This window comes from Mustela lutreola, chromosome 2, assembly GCF_030435805.1.
Source record: "Mustela lutreola isolate mMusLut2 chromosome 2, mMusLut2.pri, whole genome shotgun sequence".
In the NCBI taxonomy this organism is placed as follows: domain Eukaryota; kingdom Metazoa; phylum Chordata; class Mammalia; order Carnivora; family Mustelidae; genus Mustela; species Mustela lutreola.
In genome coordinates, this window is record NC_081291.1 from 91,177,044 (window position 1) to 91,195,216 (window position 18,173).

The 18,173-nt window shown below is 37.8% G+C and overlaps 1 protein-coding gene across 6 annotated transcripts in view; it reads left to right on the forward strand.

Moving 5' to 3' along the window:
* Positions 1-70: 70 nt before the first annotated feature.
* Positions 71-18,173, forward strand: part of ANKRD28 (ankyrin repeat domain 28) — a 202,800-nt gene continuing 184,697 nt past the window's right edge. For 3 of the 6 annotated variants that reach the window (XM_059162554.1, XM_059162553.1, XM_059162556.1), the window contains exon 1: positions 71-488. Coding sequence is in view for 2 of the 6 variants with exons in the window: in XM_059162553.1 (XP_059018536.1) it covers positions 462-488 (27 nt within the window). In the remaining 4 variants the exon portion in view is untranslated. Of the gene's footprint in view, positions 489-617; positions 817-11,380; positions 11,489-18,173 lie in introns of those variants that run through there. The other 3 variants (XM_059162552.1, XM_059162560.1, XM_059162555.1) reach the window with 2 other exon arrangements.

An 18,173-nucleotide genomic window follows, 5' to 3' on the forward strand; every position in this document is an offset into this window, starting at 1 on the left:
ACGAGCGCGGTGGCGTGGCCAATGGGCGCTTGGCTTACTCTGGCCTCTCCCCCGCGCGGCCGCCAATCGCGGCAGGCGGTGGTGGTAATATTGTGGAGTGGAGTTTGGATGCCGCCGCTGCCGCGGGTTGGAACGGCGCGGCCGCGGGGGCTGCCAGGGTATTTCGGGAAGGGGGCGTGAGGAGGCGGCGGCGGCGGCGGCTGTGGCAGCAGCAGCGTATGTAGGCAGCGGAGAGAAAGAGAAAGAAAGGAAAGAAGAGGGCGGGGGAGTACTCAGAGGAGGAGGCGGGACCGACCGGGCTCCTCACCTCTCGGTAGCGGCGGCGGGCGGCTCGGGAGGCGGCACCGCCCCCTGCCCGCGGACTCTTCAACGCAGTCGGCCGCCGACCTGCGGACCCCGGGCAGCGGCCGAAGCGACGGGGGCGGACGCGGTGGGCCGGGGTGGCGGTCGAGGCGACCGCCATGGCGTTCCTCAAACTCCGTGACCAGGTAGGTGAGGAGCGGCGGGGCGGGATCGCGCTACGGAGGAGGAAGGAAGGGAGGGCGGCGGGCCAGCGGTGTGGGCCGCCTGGACTCCTGCCCGGCTGGATGGGTGCGAGGGAGGCGGGGTGCCGCCCCGGGGACTGGCGCGCGGAGACCGGGCCGGGGACTGCGGCCGACCCGCCTGTCAGCTGAGCACCGGCCGTGTGAAGCCCACGTGCAGCTGGGGGGCTCGCCGCGGTCTCCGGTCGCCGCCGCGTGAGGGGCGGGTCCCTTGCTGGCCGCCTCGGCGTCGGCGTCCGTCTCACTGCCGGGTATGCGCCTCCTTTCTTACCAGGTGAGGCTCGGGCCTAACAGGTGGCTTCTCGCTGCGGGGCGGGAGCGGTGCTGGCGGCCGTGACCTTAGGTCACGACCTTGCGCGCCTGTTTGCTTCCCTGGTTAGTTGCAGGCACACTGTCTTGGGGTAAAAGGCGGCAGATTCTGCTTCGAGACTAGTTATTCAGCTTGCAAGTTCCCAGACTTGTTTTCTTTTGACGTCTTGTGCACCATCTTGGTTACTTTTCTTGACTTAGCAAGAGCTGGTCAAAGAATACCTGAAGTGCTGAAAAGAGTAGTGACTGATTTGGACGGAAAATAATTTTGTCTAGGGACGAAATCACAGCTGTATCAGAATGATTTGTACCTCTGAATATGTGGAAAGATGGATAAAAAGACTTTCAGGCGGTTCAGAGGCTTCTAAACATTTGTATCTCTTCTTTAAGGAAAGGGAAATGAACGTGTGAAATTTGCCGAGTGGCAGTAGACGTAATAGTGCTGATAATTTATTTTTGCCATTTGTTTTGTTTTGTACATAAGATATTAGGCAGCTTTGAAGGGGAAGTAACTTGCATACATTGGGAAACTATTCTTAAAGTGAGTACTCCTTTTGTGAAAACAATGGGGGAAAATTGAGATATCTTTAATATCGTCTCTTAGTGACTGTTGTGCCTTAAATTCTGAATCTTGGTATCATCAGTTCTTATTTCATAAGTGAATTTCATTTTCTGTTTAGGCCGTTGGCTTAATTTATGTATCATTAGTTATCAGGAAGGTTTTAGCTGGTGTTAAACATCCTCAGGCATGATACTTTGAAAATCTCTACTGTTCAGTGAAGTTTGTACATTGTATTTCAGATAATAGAACCGCATTGTTCAAAATCATAGCCACTAGCCTACATGTGGCAACTTAAATTTTAATAATTAAAATCAAATAAAAGTGCTCAGTAGCCACATGTGGTTATTGACTATGGAATTGGACAGCACAAATACGGAACATTTTTATCATCAGAAAGTTCTATGGGACAGGACTGTTAAAAAAACAACATGTAACACAACTAATTCCTGCTAATTTCTATATAGTCAACTCACATATTTTTAAAGGTGTAAAACTCAAGATCTGGATTCTTTAATCTTTATCAGTCTAATGGCACTTTGTGCTTCCATTAGTAATAGTTGAGGTAATGATTGATTTTTGTTTTGTTTCTAGTCCTACACTTTTGAAAAAGTTATTTTTGCAATTTGGATCATAGTGTGCATTAGGAATTTGGTGAACTTTTTGGAGACCATCCCTTTTTATTCACCATCAAGTTTAAGCAGAAGCAAGATTATGGTTTCAATTGGACATAAAATCCAATTGCACTTTTGCATTTGTGTATTTAGGAATTGCAATTATAAAGGAATTGTGAGGCTACTCCAATTTTATATAATATCTATTGATACTCAGTGGTTGCGTTGATAATGTAAAATGTCACCTGTAAACTGAAGGATACTTGGGCAAGTTGAGAGGCATGGCTCAGAGAGGGAGGAACATTGAAGTTTACTTCTGAACTACTAAGTAATGGACTCATCTGGTCTCTCTTTTGGAAGACTTTGAGAAATGAGTTTGGTTTGTCTATTTCAAAGGGAATAGCTGCTTTTAGATGTTATCTTGTATGTTGATATTTTATTGACTATTGGAAATGATGATAAAAATGAAATGCAATACAAATAGTATTTTAACCTTTCCTATCTATAGGAAAAGCAGTTCTGCGAGGTGAGTTATTTTATCTGGCAGAAAGGAAGAGAAAATGTGGATAAATACACAGAATTTTAAAGCTGGAAGGTTCTTAATGTAGCATTTAACTCAGTCTGCATTTACACTTGGAATAGGTTATAGTTCAAGCTACTTTTTTTCTGTTATTGCCATATTCATCTTGTGTTTTGTTTTCTTTATAGCTCTGTAAATGCAGCCTAATATGTAGAACCTATTAATGGGTAGGAGTTGGTCTTTGTCTATGTGTCAGGTGGGTTCTAGATAAAATATAAAATCAGTGAGTAAACCAATTTGATTTCATATCCAACAAGTAATCTGGATAATACAGCTTTCCCCCTTTCTGTGACAACACCTAATACTGGGGTAAGAATAGGATTGAGTTTTCAGTTGAACATAAAATCTAATTGCACCTTTGCATTCATGAATCGGAATTATGAAGTAATTGTGATGCTTCTCTGGTTTTATGTGGTATGTGAAATGTCACCTGTAAACTTGAGGATACATGGACAAGGACTCAGACTAGTGCACTACTTTTTTTTTTTTTTTTTAAAGATTTTATTTATTTGACAGAGACACAGCCAAAGAGAGAACACAAGCAGGAGGAGTGGGAGAGGGAGAAGCAGGCTTCCTGCTGAGCAGGGAGTCCGATGCGGGGATCAAACCCAGGACCCTGGGATTGTGACCTGAGCCGAAGGCAGATGCTTAACGACTGAGCCACCCAGGCTCCCTTACTTTTGTTAATAGGTGAAAATAACTTTTAATTGTAATTGAGGTGAAAATTATTTTTCTGTTTGTAGGACTAGAAACATGAACCTTTCCCTTGATTTCGGCCCCTCCCATTACAGTGTTTATACAGCCTGAATCTCTGACAGTTGGAGGATTTTATTCAATAGGTATCACATGCAGATTTTTATCTTTACAGTTAGTAAAAATGTAATTGTATGATCACATTTAAATTTTAAAAATTCTATTTTTAGTTTTATTGAGATTATTGATATATAAAGTATACAGTGTGATGATATCATACATGTATATAAAGCAAAATGATTACCACAATAAGATTAGTTGACACTACCAGGGGTGCGTGGGTGGTTTAGTCAGGTTGGTTTAGTTGGTTAAGTGTCTGACTCTTGATTTTGGTCAGGTCATGATCTCAGGCTCGTGGGATTGAGCCTCACATCAGTCTCTGTGCTCAGTGCATAGTCTTCTTATCCCTCTCCCTCAGCTCCTTCCCCTGCTCACCTGCATGCAGGCTTGCTCTCTCTCTAACTCTAAAATAAATAAATCTTAAAAAAAAAAAATAGGCTAGTTGACACTACCATCCCTTCACACAGTTACTGTGTGTGTGTATATGTGTGTGTGTGTAGATAACATTTAAGATCTACTTTAACAACTTTGAAATATACACACACACACACATATATGAAACACAGTATTATTAATTATTGTTACCATGCTGTACATTAGATCCCTGGAACTTATTTATAGTTGGAAATTTGTACCTTTTGGCCAATTGCATAATTATATTTTAATTTATCAGCAGTGATTCATAGTATACCCTGATAAGAAAGAAAAGACTGTTCAGGATGTGTAAGGTAACAAACTCACAACTGGAAAGCTAAATGGCAATTGGTACTTGGCTTTAGTATCTAGAAGACAGTAGGGAGAGATGGAGATCATGCTGATAGGAGCAGGTATGTTAGTTACTGCTTAGCTCCAGGATATGGTGCTCTGCAGGTGTGCCTAGTATTTTTAGAACTCCAGTTTTCTTTAGGTAGTTAGAGATCCAGATATTTATGAGAAATCTCTCTATAAATGTTGGCAAGTTGGTAGTTAACCATTGATAAAAATTTAAAGCTGTAGTTTTACATAGGGGTGAGTAGAGGACCGGTTTGTAATCACAAGTTTAGTTTATCTTCAGAAAATGAACTACAAAATAAGATTTCTATTTTATTTATTTTTTAAGAGATTTATTTATTTGAGAGAGAGAGTGAGAACTCACACTTGAGTGGGAGGAGGCACAGAGGGAAAGAATCTCAACCAGACTCCCAGCTGAGCTCAAAAGAGGGCTTGATCTCACGATCCTGAGCCAAAGTTAGGCGCCTGACTGAGCCACCTAGGTGCCCCAAGATTCCTATCTTAAAAGAACAGTTTTCTTTCATATAAAGTAGTCAAAAATGGTTTTAAAGTTAGGAAAATTGAGATATAAAAAATTGAGATACAATTTATATACTGTAAAAGTGTACAATTCAAGTCAAAGCTAATGTGAGAAAGAACAAAGCTAGAGGTATCACAATCCCAGATTTCAAGATATACTACAAAGCTGTAAATAATCAAAACAGTATAGTACGGGCACAAAAGTAGATATATAGATTAATGGAATAGAATAAAGAGCCCAGAAAAAAGAAAACAAATACATGTTTATTTGGTCAGTTAATCTATGACAAAGGAGGAAGGAATATACAATGGGGAAAAGACAGTCTTTAGTAATTAAATGGTACTGGAAAACTAGATAACTACATGCAATATAGTAAATAGTGCTGGAAAAACTAGATAACTACATGCAAAAGAGTAAACTGGACCACTTTCTAACACAATACACCAAATAAACTCAGTAGATTAAAGACCTAAATGTAAGACCTGAAACCATAAAACTAGAAGAAAATATAGGCAGTAGTATCTTTGACATTGACCTTGGCAGCATTTTTCTAAATGTGTTCCGCAAGCAGGAGAAACAAAAAAAGTAAAAATTTAAAAAACAAAAAAAAGTAAAAATTGTTTACAAAAAGTAAACAATAAGGATTACACCAAAATAGAAAGCTTTGCACTGTGAAGGAAGTCTATGGACAAAACAAAGAAGCAACCTACTGAGTGGGAGAAGATATTTTCAAGTGATATATCTGGTAAGGAGTTAATATCTAAAATATATGAAGAATTTATAGAACTCGGCACTGGTGGGGGGGATAATAATCTGATTAAAAAATGGACAGAGGACAGTTTTCCAAATAATACATTTTTCCAAATAAGATGGCCAGCAGACATGGAAAGATGCTCAACAACACTTATCATCAGGGAAATACAAATAAAAAAACATGTGAGCTATCAGCTAACACCTGTCAGAGTGGCTAAAATCAAAAGGAGAAGAAATAACAGTTATTGGTGAGGATGTGGAAGGAAAGGAACCCTGGTGCACTGTTGGTGGGAATGCAAATGGGTGCAGCAACTTGGGAAACAATATAGAGGTTCATCAAAAAATTAAAAATAGAAAAACCATAGCATCTGGTAATGCTATTGGATGTTTACCTAAAGAAGAAAACGGTAATTCAAAAGGGGATCTGCACCTCCATATTTATTGAAGCATTATTTACAGTAGCCAAGATTTGGAAGCAATGCAAGTATTTATCAGTAGATGGATAAAGATGTTGCACACAGAGAGGAATATTAGTCACGAAAAAGATGATCTTGCCATTTACTGCAACATGGTTATATCTTAGAGGTCACTATGCTAAGTAAAATAAGTCAGCAAAAGACAAATTTTTTTACCGTATGATTTCATTTACATGTGACTTCTTAAGAAAAAAACAAACAAAAAGAGCTGAGACAGTCCCATAAGTAACTGGTTGTTGCCTGAGGGGAGATGTGGGGGGAATGGGCAAACAGGGATGAAGAAAGGGTACAAGCTTCCAGTTATGGAATAAATTATAGGGATTTTGTTTCAGCATAAGGAATATAGACAGTGGTAGTATAATAGCAGTATATGGTGACAGATGGTAGCTACACTTGTGATAGTAGCATAATGAGTTGTTGAATTGCTATGTTGTATACCTGAAACCAGTGTAACATTGTGTGTCATCGACACTTCAATTAAAAAAAAATTCAATAAATAACATCTCCAGAAATGTGTGCAATTCAGTAGTTTTTGGTATATTCACAAAGTTGTACAACCATTACCGCTATGTGATTCCAAAACATTTCTGTCCTTTCACAAAGCAATTGGCCATCACTGCCCATTTCCCCCAGTCCCCACCCTTTCCCCCTCCAAGTCCCTGATGAGCACTAATCTCTGTCTCTGTGAATTTGCCTATTCTGGATAATGATATAAATGTAATTCTACAGTATGTGACTTTTTGTGTCTTCTTTCACTTAATGTAATCTTAAGGTTCATCGATTCATGTAGCATGAATCAGTTAATTTATAAACTTTATATCATGTTTGTTTCTTCTAAAGAAAGTTCCTATACTTTTATGCTGTTTTTATTGCTTTTTATATGCAAATCTATAATCTGGGATGTCTGTTTCTATTTTCTGAGTTGGTTTTAAAACTGGAGCTAGACTTTGTTTGCAGTAGTACTAGAGGATAGTAGTTTTTTTTTTTTTAATATTTTATTTATTTATTTGACAGATCACAAGTAGGCAGAGAGGCAGGCAGAGAGAGGAGGAGGAAGTAGGCTCTCCGCTGAGCAGAGAGCCTGATGCGGGGCTCAATCCCAGGACCCAGAGATCATGACCTGAGCCGAAGGCAAAGGCTTCAAACCACTGAGTCACCCAGGCACCCCAAGGATAGTAGTTTTTACATCTAGGTTACTTTTTGTGTGTGTAGGAGCTGTCTTTGTGTTCTCTTCTGGGTTAATGGTTATTAGGTAAAGGTTTTGATAAGTTGAAGGTTGATTTTTTTTTTTTTTTTTTTTTTTTGGAACAGTCTTGGCATATATCAGTAAGTAATTATTGAATGAATGAGAATAATTTGACTGCTATTTTGGATAGTTAGCTCTCACTTGATCAAGTATCCATTAAGGTTAGAGCATTATTTGACTTTTCAGTAGAAAAACAATAAGTGATCCTTGAAAAATCTTATAATTAGGAATACAGAATATACAAAATGCCTGAAAAACATTTATGCTCGGATATTCAGGTATTCTATATTGAGTATTGCCTTGCTTTGTGTTGGAGGCTGTGGGGCACACAAGGGTACAGTAGTCACTATCTCTGTCCTTAAAAATCTTATTGGCTAGAAAAAGACAAAAGATACATAAAGGCACAGTATCTGATACACTCACCTGAAAAGGTTTATAGAGGTTGAAGAAAAACATATGGAGTGTATTATTTAGAAATGTATCTAACATAGTTAAAAAATAAGTGTGTCTTGTGTTTACTGATTTTTTTGTGTGCCTTGTATAATACAGTGTAGAACATGTAAAGATGTAGAACATAAAAAATGTGTATAACATACTTCACAATTCAGAAAGGAATAGATGATATGATTGTAGGCAGAGGGAAACTTCATGGCAGGGGAGATAGTTGGAGGTTCACAGGAAGGATTTGTTGAAAGCAAACAGTTGTGTAGGAAAGCAACAAGAGAGAAATAAAAAGGAAGCCAAAAAAAAGAGAATGGTATATCTGTGCTGCAGTGAGGAGATAAACCTTATTGGTATGTGTAGTTGGAAAGTATAGGAGATAGATTAGCTCAATTAACAGTGACTACATTATGAAGTACTTTGAATATAAGGCTAGGAAGTTTGTACTTGACTGGAAGGTGTTGGGAAGTTGTTACAGATGGGTTACTTGATCTAGGGTCTGTGAAGTGCTTTTTTGGAGGAATGTGCATACATCTACTTAAGAGACTTCGTAACATCTGTTAGATCTTCTGAGGAGTCCATGACACCCAAAAGTTAAATAACTGCTATATTATAGGTTTTAGAAGAGTGAATTACAGAAGACAAACAACAGGAACACCAGAGACCAGTTAGGGGGCTACTGCTATAATTCAGAACAGATGTAAAACATTTTAGTGCAAGTCAAGTACGTTAAGTACTAAGCAGGAGTTTGAATGGAAATGAGTGCATCTTTAAAGGATCCTCATAGCTGTATTAATGGCTCACTTAAGTGTACAACTGAGAGTGTCCTTTATTTATATGGCAGTTGACAATTTTTTTTTGCTGCATAGTCCCACTAGGGTAAATTAAAAATGAAAAAATAGTTAAACATTGATAATTCAAGTAGTTAGACTTGGATTATATTAGGTTTTCCAGCATTTTATCTTTTTCCCTTTTTATTTTCCAGTCTAGTGTAAAATTTATATTCAGTGAATGCACTCTACCTGGGTTAAAGTGAGTTGCTCCTGGAGAAAGTTTTGTGCCTGGAGAGAATAGTTGAGGGTTAAGTCTTTTTGTTCTGGACAATGTAGTCTATGGATAATTCACATTAAACACACACAGTGATACTGAATCACAGAGTTATACAGTACTTTTCATTTCAAAGCAAAAATTAATGAAATATTCAATTACTTAAACTAGTAATGTTTTAAAGTGTAACAGTACATCGCACATATGATGATTAAAGTTCTCAAATACTTTAAATTTAATTTCTGCTGCTACTCCCTAGTCCCAGTTCTTAGTTAAGTGATTTATCCACCTTCCTTATGTGCTACTGATTTTTTTTTTTAAGATTTTATTTATTTATTGACAGAGAGAGATCACAAGTAGGCAGAGAGGCAGGCAGAGAGGGAGAGGGGAAGCAGGCTCCCCGCTGAGCAGAGAGCCTGATGAGGGGCTCGATCCCAGGACCCTGAGATCATGACCTGAGCTGAAGGCAGAGGCTTTAACCCACTGAGCCACCCAGGTGCCCCTGTGCTACTGATTTTTCAAAAAGGATTCTTCTGTGTGTATACTGATTGCCATGCAAAACTAAGTCTGAATAGAATTACTACTCCCACAGCTTTAGTGGAAAGTTCACTTTTGCCTAGTAAATTTAAGTTCAAATTCTTAATTGGTGATGGTTTATTTAAATTTATTTATTATAAGCTTAAAGGTATATCTTTTCTACTCTTAAGGATTTGCGGCCATAGATAATGTTAAAACATACAGTATGGGACAGTTGAGGAAAATCAGGAAGCAGTTGCTTATGAAACATATACTTGTTCCAGCACCTAGAGAGTTATTATGCTTCAGTACTACATTTAGCTTTATTTCTTTTTACCTGAGGTACCAAACCCCTGCCCCCAAACTTTTGTATCTTATAAGTGTAAATTAGTCTGGAGTGGCAGCCTTTTCTCTTGTATCAGTTTCTGTATTAAAAAGTTTGATAGCTTTTTCTTTTTTAAATAGCTTTGCTGTAATATAATTCACATATCAATTTAAATTCTACAGTTCAGTGATTTTTAGTATATTCACAGAGCTGTGTAAGTATCACCTCAGTCAATTTTAGATCATTTTATAATGCTGAAAAGAAACTTCTTACTCCTAAGCCATTATTCCCTCAAACCCCCATCATTCCTAGCCCTAAACAAGTACTAATTATTTTTTGTTTCTATATATTTGTCACATATTTTATGTAGCATGTTTGAAAGGCTCATCTGTACTGTAGCATGTATCAATATTCTTACTGCCGGATAATGTAGTATTACATTGAATCATACCACATTTTATCTGTCCATTCAACAGTTGATAGGTGTTTGGATTATTTTCGCTTTTTGGCTAGTAGGAATAATACTGCTACGAACATTTGTGTACAAGTTTTTGTGTAGGCATAAGTTTTCATTTCTCTTGGGTACTTAGGAGTGGACTAGTTGGGTCATAGAGAAACTCTGTATTTAGCCTTAATTTTAACAAACTGTTAGTCCATTTTCCAGAGTGGCTGTACCACTTCATATCCCACCAGCAGTACATGAGAGTTTGTTTCTCCACATCCTCAATAACACTTACTATTATCTTTTTTTCCATTACTGTCATCCTAGTATGTGTGAAGTGGTATCTGCTTGTGGTTTTGATTTGCATTTCCCAATGGCTAATAATGTTGGGCATCTTTTCATCAGATCTTTTGCCCATTTAAAAAAGTTGGGCTATTTGTCTTTTTATTATTGGGTTGTAGTGCTTTAGATATTTTAGCTACCAGTTCCTTATCAGATACGTGTTTTACAAATATATATCTCCCATTTCTTCTTTCTTGCTAGTTATTTTTGAAGGGCAAAACTTTTAATTATGGAGTACAATTTGTCATTGATTTATAGGGTTTTGACTAGGGGCCTGTGTGGATAGGGCATGCAAGCAGTTGGCATGAGGGTGAGATGAATTCAGTTTTGGATATATTGCAGTCCTAGTGGGACAGTTATAGGAGGCAGTTAAATGAGAGGCTGGGTTCAGAGAAAAGTGTTTTTGCTGGTAATTGAGGTGAATGAGGTCTTTAATGAGAAAAGTTCATGGCTAAGGAGAATATAGTGGAGAATATGGAGTGAGTGGAGGAAAGGAAGCCTGTGAAGCTACCAGAGTTAGGAAGAGAGTCAGGGTAGACTATTCATAGACCAGAGGAGGGAAGAATTTCCCAAGTTGTACCTATGTTATGTTCTCCTAGACACAAAGGCTCAGTTTTTTCATCACCTTTTAGCTTTCTTTTTCTCTAGCACATTGTTGTAAACTTCCCATGGAGATGTTTTTCCTATTTGCCCCAATTTCTTTACTTCCTTTGCCAGTAATTCCCAAGTTGGGCATACATCGATATCCGATGGCCGGCTTTAATATAGGATTTTGGAGTCCTGTTAGACATGATGGATGAGGATCACCTGGGGTAGTGTCCCAGAATCTGTATTTTAATACCTTTTAAGGTAAAGAGTGGTTTGCTCTTCACCAAGCCTGTTTCCTTTTTTCTTGGATCCCAACTGACTTATATATTCCAGCCTCTCTTGGATTTGGGGATGGCCATATGATTGAGATCTGGCCATAGGAAATTAAGCAGAAGTGTTGAGTGTTTCTTCACCCCTGGCAAATGCAAACTTTCCTTGAACAATCCTCTCTTCTTTCTTCTCCTCTCTCCTGCTGGCTGGGTGTTGTCTGCCAAAGCAACTTTGGAAATGATGGGTCCAAGAGAGCTGAACTTCTGTCAGCCTGGGTCATCTCCAGCCTCTTCATGCCCACAGCTGATCATTAACATGGATTTTTGGACTTCATGTAAGCATGAAATAAAAATAAACTATTATGTCACACTTTGGGATTTATCTATTATAACATCCATTGTTACCTTAATCTATATAACTCCTTAGTTTATTATCCAGAATCTGTTTTGGGATCCATTGTCCTTGGTTTGTACTATTTTATATTTTAAAACTCATTTATATGGTAAGTTAGTCTTTAGCTGTTAACTTCAGGCCTTATACATAAATATTGTGTTTTCTTTGTAAAAATTTTCATGGAAATTATTATAATTAACATCCTAATTATTATAATACAAACATTTGTATGCCTGATACCTGCTGGTTCTTGATACTAGGGATACACATGTGTATAAAACATTGCCTCTGTCTTCTAGTATGGGATAAGATGGAATTAGATAAGGCAAGTATCTTACATATGCTTTGAAAGCATGAGGAGAGAAATGGCTGATTGAACCCAATGGTGGAGTTGGGGATCCTTGAAGTTTATTTTAATGGGATTTTTTTTTAACCCATCTTCATTTGTAATCTTGTGCTCTCTCCTCCTCGGTGGATAAGAGCTGTATACAGCCTGTGTAAAATATCCTTTTAGAGGAGCAAAAAATACAAGTGCGTTTTTGGTAGATTTGTGTTACATGTGGGTATTTTGTTTTAGTGCGTATTTTTTCTTAACATCTACCACCAAGACAGAAGAGAATGCTTTATGTAGGGAAACTGCAGATCTTAGTCCTGATACAGATCATATTGTTAAACTTTTCCTTTTGTTAACTAAGGTTTTTTGTTGTTTTTTGTTTTGTTTTATTTTTAAATAAATATTACATGTTTTCATTTTTCCTTTTGAGGGAACTTTTGGATTAGAAATGGTGAAAGTCAGAAAGAACCTATCTGCTGTTAGTATTGTATTCTTATTAGTGTAAATTGGGGAAAAGTCAGATAATTCACACAGGACTTTGAAAGATTTTGTGTGTGTGTGTCTGTGTAAACAGGTAAACAAGAGCCTTCTGTTTTGACTAGTTCTCTGAATGGTGAGAGGCTTCCTCCACTTCTTGAAAGCTTACATGCTAGTCAGTGTGGAGTTCCAGACTGTTGCATTGGGTCATGCCGAGAGTGAGGAGAGTGTCCCCGGGAGAACTAAAAACAACCAGGCAAGTGACAGCCACATCCTGAAGAAAGGGAGTTGAACTTGATGATTAAAAACAGCTGGCTTTTATGGGATCTAAAAAGTAAACTGCAGCATCCAGGAATGAGCAGTGGAGTTGAAACCAGATGAATAGATCAGAATAGCAAGTATAGTATAGTGTTTGATCCAATAAGTAGCCTAATCCAGGGTGTAGGCAGGTAGTTAGAAACTGGCATGTCCGTGAGAGCTTGAATGATTCATATAGTGAAGATATCTGGAATCAAGAAATTTCAATAGATGAGGCCAAGGGACTATAACCTTTTAGACCTTCTCATTTGGTACTGTGGCAGGGACAGTGAGAAGGAACCTGTTTGGAGTATTTCCCAATTTAGAATCTAGTCAAGAGGTGTAAATGAAATACAGTATAGATGTACTATAGAAATGTCCTGGAAGATTGTATATATGTTAAATAATGGTTAATGCACTCATTTAATAATGAGCAACTTCTCTGTTTTAATGAAGCTTATGGTAAATTGTTTTAAATACAGAATTTATTAGTAAAACAAATTATCCTTCAGCTTATCTTTTACCATAAAGCTGAATTTCTTTATATCACCTTCATTTAAGCTTAGATATACAGACTGCTTAACTATTACAGATGCTTAGTAACACATGGATTATTTTGGATGTCTTGGTGTGTTCTTGGTTTTAGAAGCTCTGAATGTTTTAGCTATAGAATTATTGCTTTTGAAATGTCACTAATCGGGGCGCCTGGGTGGCTCCGTGGTTTAAAGCCTCTTCCTTTGGTCCTGGGATCTAGCCCTGCATGGGGCTCTCTGCTTCCGCGGGGAGCCTGCTTCCTCCTCTCTTTGCCTGCCTCTCTGCTTACTTGTGATCTCTGTCAAATAAACAAATAAAATATTAAAAAAAAAAAAAAAGAAATGTCACTAATTAAACTATTTGTATTTTCTTTTCCTCACTAGCAATTTCTACCTCCTAAGACTTCTTTTGGACTGTAAGATTCTATTATGAAGTCAAACGAGCTTTTTACCTGCTCATCTTGTAGTTTCTTCAGCATCTTGCAGCTACAGTTTTGAACATGGAATTTCTTTTCTCTGACCCCAGCTTCTTTCATTACTGGTTCTCCCACTTCCTCAGCCACAGTGAACCTGAGCTTTGCTGTGTTGGAATCTACTTTACCTAGTCTGCTAGGTATAGTTTGGCCACAAACTGGCCTCTTGAGAAGCCTGACTTTCTGATTTGGGCAATACTGGCTAGGGTAGTGTTTTCTGAAACATGGGACAACTTTTACTCCTGGTATTTTTCTTGAGATTTTTTTTTGTGGGTGACCTGTCTACTTTGATTACTGGATGTTGACTGATATTTCCTTGCTTCCGGTCCCGACTCCTGAGTATAGACCTGTATCCTGCTTCATTCTCACTTTCCTCTGGCCTATTCAGGAGTCTCCTGGCTCACTTCATTGCAACCTTTCCTTTTTACCATTCTGTGGGTTTCATTTTGTCCTATTTAACACCCTCTCTCTTCCCCTCAACCATCACCCATCTCTACCGTCTTTCAACTTTCTTTCATGTGTTTTCTGCCGTCACCTTTTTTTTTTTTTTTTACTCCTTTTGACCCAATCTCTTGAGCCTCAATGCCTATCTTACACACAGTTTCTTCCCTTTCATCTTAGTGTTCTGCCTCTTGAAACTTGTCCATTTTTCCACTCCCACATCTTTCTTAGGCTGGACCCTTTTTTCAGCAAGCTTTGTTTCTCAGTGGGAACTTTCCCTGCTGTTCCTTCCCTTAGTGCCATTATGTCAGTTTTATATCCTATCTGTTTTCTACTCTTGTCTTTACCTCTAACACTACCCTTTCAGCTTATAGCTCCTTATAGCTCCATTCTTTCTTGCAGCTTTGTCAGGCAAGAGTAGCAAATGACTTAAATAAAAATGTGAAGTAAATAATAGTGAATGTCACCAAACATGGATATGGCAAACAATTATGATAATTAAATGTCTGAAATGGTGGAGTATGTACTTTTAATTCTGGCTCATTAGTTTTTTTTGTCACTTCAGAAAGAAGCCCTATAACCAGCAGTCACCCTATTCCTTTTTAGTCTCCCCTGGCCCACCTTTCCCTCAGCCTAATCTAGGCATCCACTAATCTGCTTTCTGTTTCTGTGCATTTGCTTATTCTGGACACTTCATGTAAATGGAATCATAAAATATGTAATCTCTTATGACTGACTTCTTTCATTTAAAAGGTTTTAGAGTTTTATTCATACTGTAGTTACGTGTCAGAACTTCATTTCTTTTTATTGCTATATTGGGTTGTTTCTACTTTCTGAATAAAATAAAATGGGCTTGGGGATATCTTCATTGAATTGTGGGAATTGTGAGAATGTTGAAAAAAGTGTCTAGTATGTAGTAGTTGCTCAATAAATGCTCACTTATCCAAACAATTTAAACTCCTGTATTCCCTTGACTTTTCAGTCAACCTATAGATTACTTCTATAATATTTATTCTCTTGTTTCAGCTCTGGGACCACTAAAAAATTGGTTAAGGAAGTAATGAAACCAAGTTGAATATATTCCAGTTTTCTGATGTCTAACTTCAGCTGCACCTTCAAGTCTGTTTCATCCTTACCATTCCTTTTCTATACCCATTAATATTTAATTTCTACCTTCTCCATTTTAACATGTAGTTGTGTCTCCTAATTTACTAAGAAAAGAGAAGTCTGCCTACCCATGTAATCTTTCTTATTGATCTCCTTCCTTACTGCAAATTATATATTGTACACTTTGCTTTATTCCTGTTATATTTTCTTTCTTATTTTGACTGAGAGAAATGAATATACTTTTTTTCTTAGAGCATTTTTCTGCTGTAATCCTAATCATACCTTCATCTGAGATTTAGATGTATTATTTCTTATTTTTATTTTTTCATATTGTTACACTTATCTCATATATTGTTATATATTGGTGCCTGGAGGAACACTACCTATTAATCAAGATTCTAATACTCATAGTGGGCAAAAACCAGGTAAGCAACACCCACTGCAGGATTCAACCTTAACAAAGCTTATTTCTGTTTGGGTATGCCATATATTGCAATGTAACTTTTAAAATACTGCTTACTTCAGTGTGAAGTACTAAATCAGGGTTGTTTGAGTTGAATTTTTTTATTACGATAGTGAAAACATTTTCCTTTTCATTGTTCTGTGTTAAGGCTAGGTATATGTAATATATTTTTTTAAAGATTTCATTTATTTATTTCTTCGATCAAGAGCACAACAGGGGGAGCAGCAGGCAGAGGGAGAGGGAGAAGCATACTCCCCACTGAGCAGGGAGCCCCCATGCAGGGCTCAATCCCCAGAAGCCCAGGATCATGACTTGAGCCTAAGGCAGCTGCTTAACTGCCTGAGCCACCCAGGTGCCCCTATATGTAAAATTTTCTAAAAAATGTATCCTTTTTTTATTATCCTGGGAGACAGAAATCTAACCCACCCTTCAGGTAGTCATCTTTCTGAACCACATTGATTCTAAAATGTGCTCAGTCTGTATAGTTTTCATTGGTTCCACATTCCTATGCCACCCTGTCAGAAAATCTTCCTTTTTACCCAGTTCAGTTCTCTCCAGCTATAATTTAGTCATTTTCCATTGTATTATCTACAATAAGGATCCTGTATACACCTTTCAAGTTGGATTCAGGGAGCTTTCAATTGGTTAGACAAGTAGCTCCTTTTTTTTCTTTAACAGTTTATTAAGGTGTAATTTACACATTATAAAATTACTCTGTTTTAAGAGCACAAGCCAATTATTTTAGTAAATTTAAGGAATTTTATACTCAGCACCACCCTCCAGTTTTAGAACATTTCTGTTACCCAAAAAGATAACCTATTTTGGAAAAACCTCGATTCTCCTCCTATGTGTTGCTCTCTTATTGACACATTCCTACCACACTCATCATACTTCTACACCTAACAGCTGTTCTACAGTTCAACTTAATTTTGACACAGTTGACCTGGCAATAGCATCAGATCCCACAGGTTAAGGGCTTAGTCCTAGGAGACTGTCCTCCCTCCTTTCCCTACCCTTGCAGGTCCAGGTGCTTTTGACTGACTGGCTATAAATGAGAAGTTCCCAAATAATTCATAGAACGCAAAGAAACTTTCTGTTAACTAGATTACTGGTTTAGTACAAAAGGCTACAACTAAGGAATGGCCAAATGGAAGAGATACATAGGGCAAGGTATGTAGGATGGGACATTGAGCCTCTGTGCTCTGTGGGTGTGCCACTTTCCCCAGATCTTCATGTGTTCACCAGCCTAGAAGCTAAGCTGTCTGAACCCCTTCCTTTTGGGTTTTTGTGGAGGCTTCATTATATAGGCATGATTGATTAAATCATTGATTGTTGCTGATTGAACCCCAGCCCCTCTTTACTCCCCAGAAATCAGGCCTAGGAGTGGGGATGAGGGTGGGACTGAAAGTTTCAACCCTGTGATCACTCTAGTTGGTTATTTTTAGGCAGTTTCCCAAAGTTGCCTTATTAACATAATGAAAGACACCTATGGCTCACATCATAGGAAAGTCCAGTTCTCTGCCAGAAGAGGAGGATGAACACCAAATATATATTTCTTATTAAAAATCACAGTATTTCAATACTTCATACCCGTTTTGCAGTCACTTTTTTTCCACCTTCAGCCCCAGGCAGTAACTGACTAGTAGTCTGTTTCCATGCTATGGCATTTTAAAACATTTTATATAAGTGGAATCATATGTTCATTTTTGTTTGGCATCTTTCATTTTGGGGTTCATCCATGTTGTAGCATGTATATTAATTCTTCATTGTTCACTAGTAAGCCATTGTATGGCTATACCACAATGTTTTGTTTATCCATTCACAAGTTGTTAGAAATTTGAATTGTTTCTGATTTTTGGCTATCATGAATAAAGTTGTGATGACTATTCATACATAAATCTTTGTATACACATATGTTTCAGCTTCTTTTGGGAAGATTCGTAGAACTAGAATTGCTGGTCATATTGTAAGGTCATGTTTAATGTGTTAAGAACAGTCTTTAAACTATATAATCCCTATTGTGTATTGCTGGATTTGGCTTGCTCATACTTTGTTGAGAGTTTTTTTATCTTTATTCTTTGGAGTTGTTGACTTCATAAAATGAATTAAGATGTGCTCTCTCTTTTTTAGAAGAGTTTGTGAGGGATTGGTATTATTTCTTCTTTAAATATTTGATAGAATTTGGCTGTGAAGCTATGTAGGCAAGGACTTTTTCTTTGTGGTAAGATGTTAAATTTCTAATTCAGTTTCTTCACTTGTTATAAGTCTATTCAGATTTTTTATTTTCTTTTGACTTGATAATTTGTGTCTTTTAGGGAATTTGTTCATTTTACCTAACTTGTTGGCATAAAGATGTTCATAGAGTTTCTTTATAAAACTGTTAATTTCTCTGAGGTTAATAATGCTGTATCCCTTTTCATTCTTGATTTTGCCAATTTGTCTTCATTCTTTTTTCCTGGTGAATCTAGCTCAATTTTATTGGTCTTTTCAAAAAAACAATT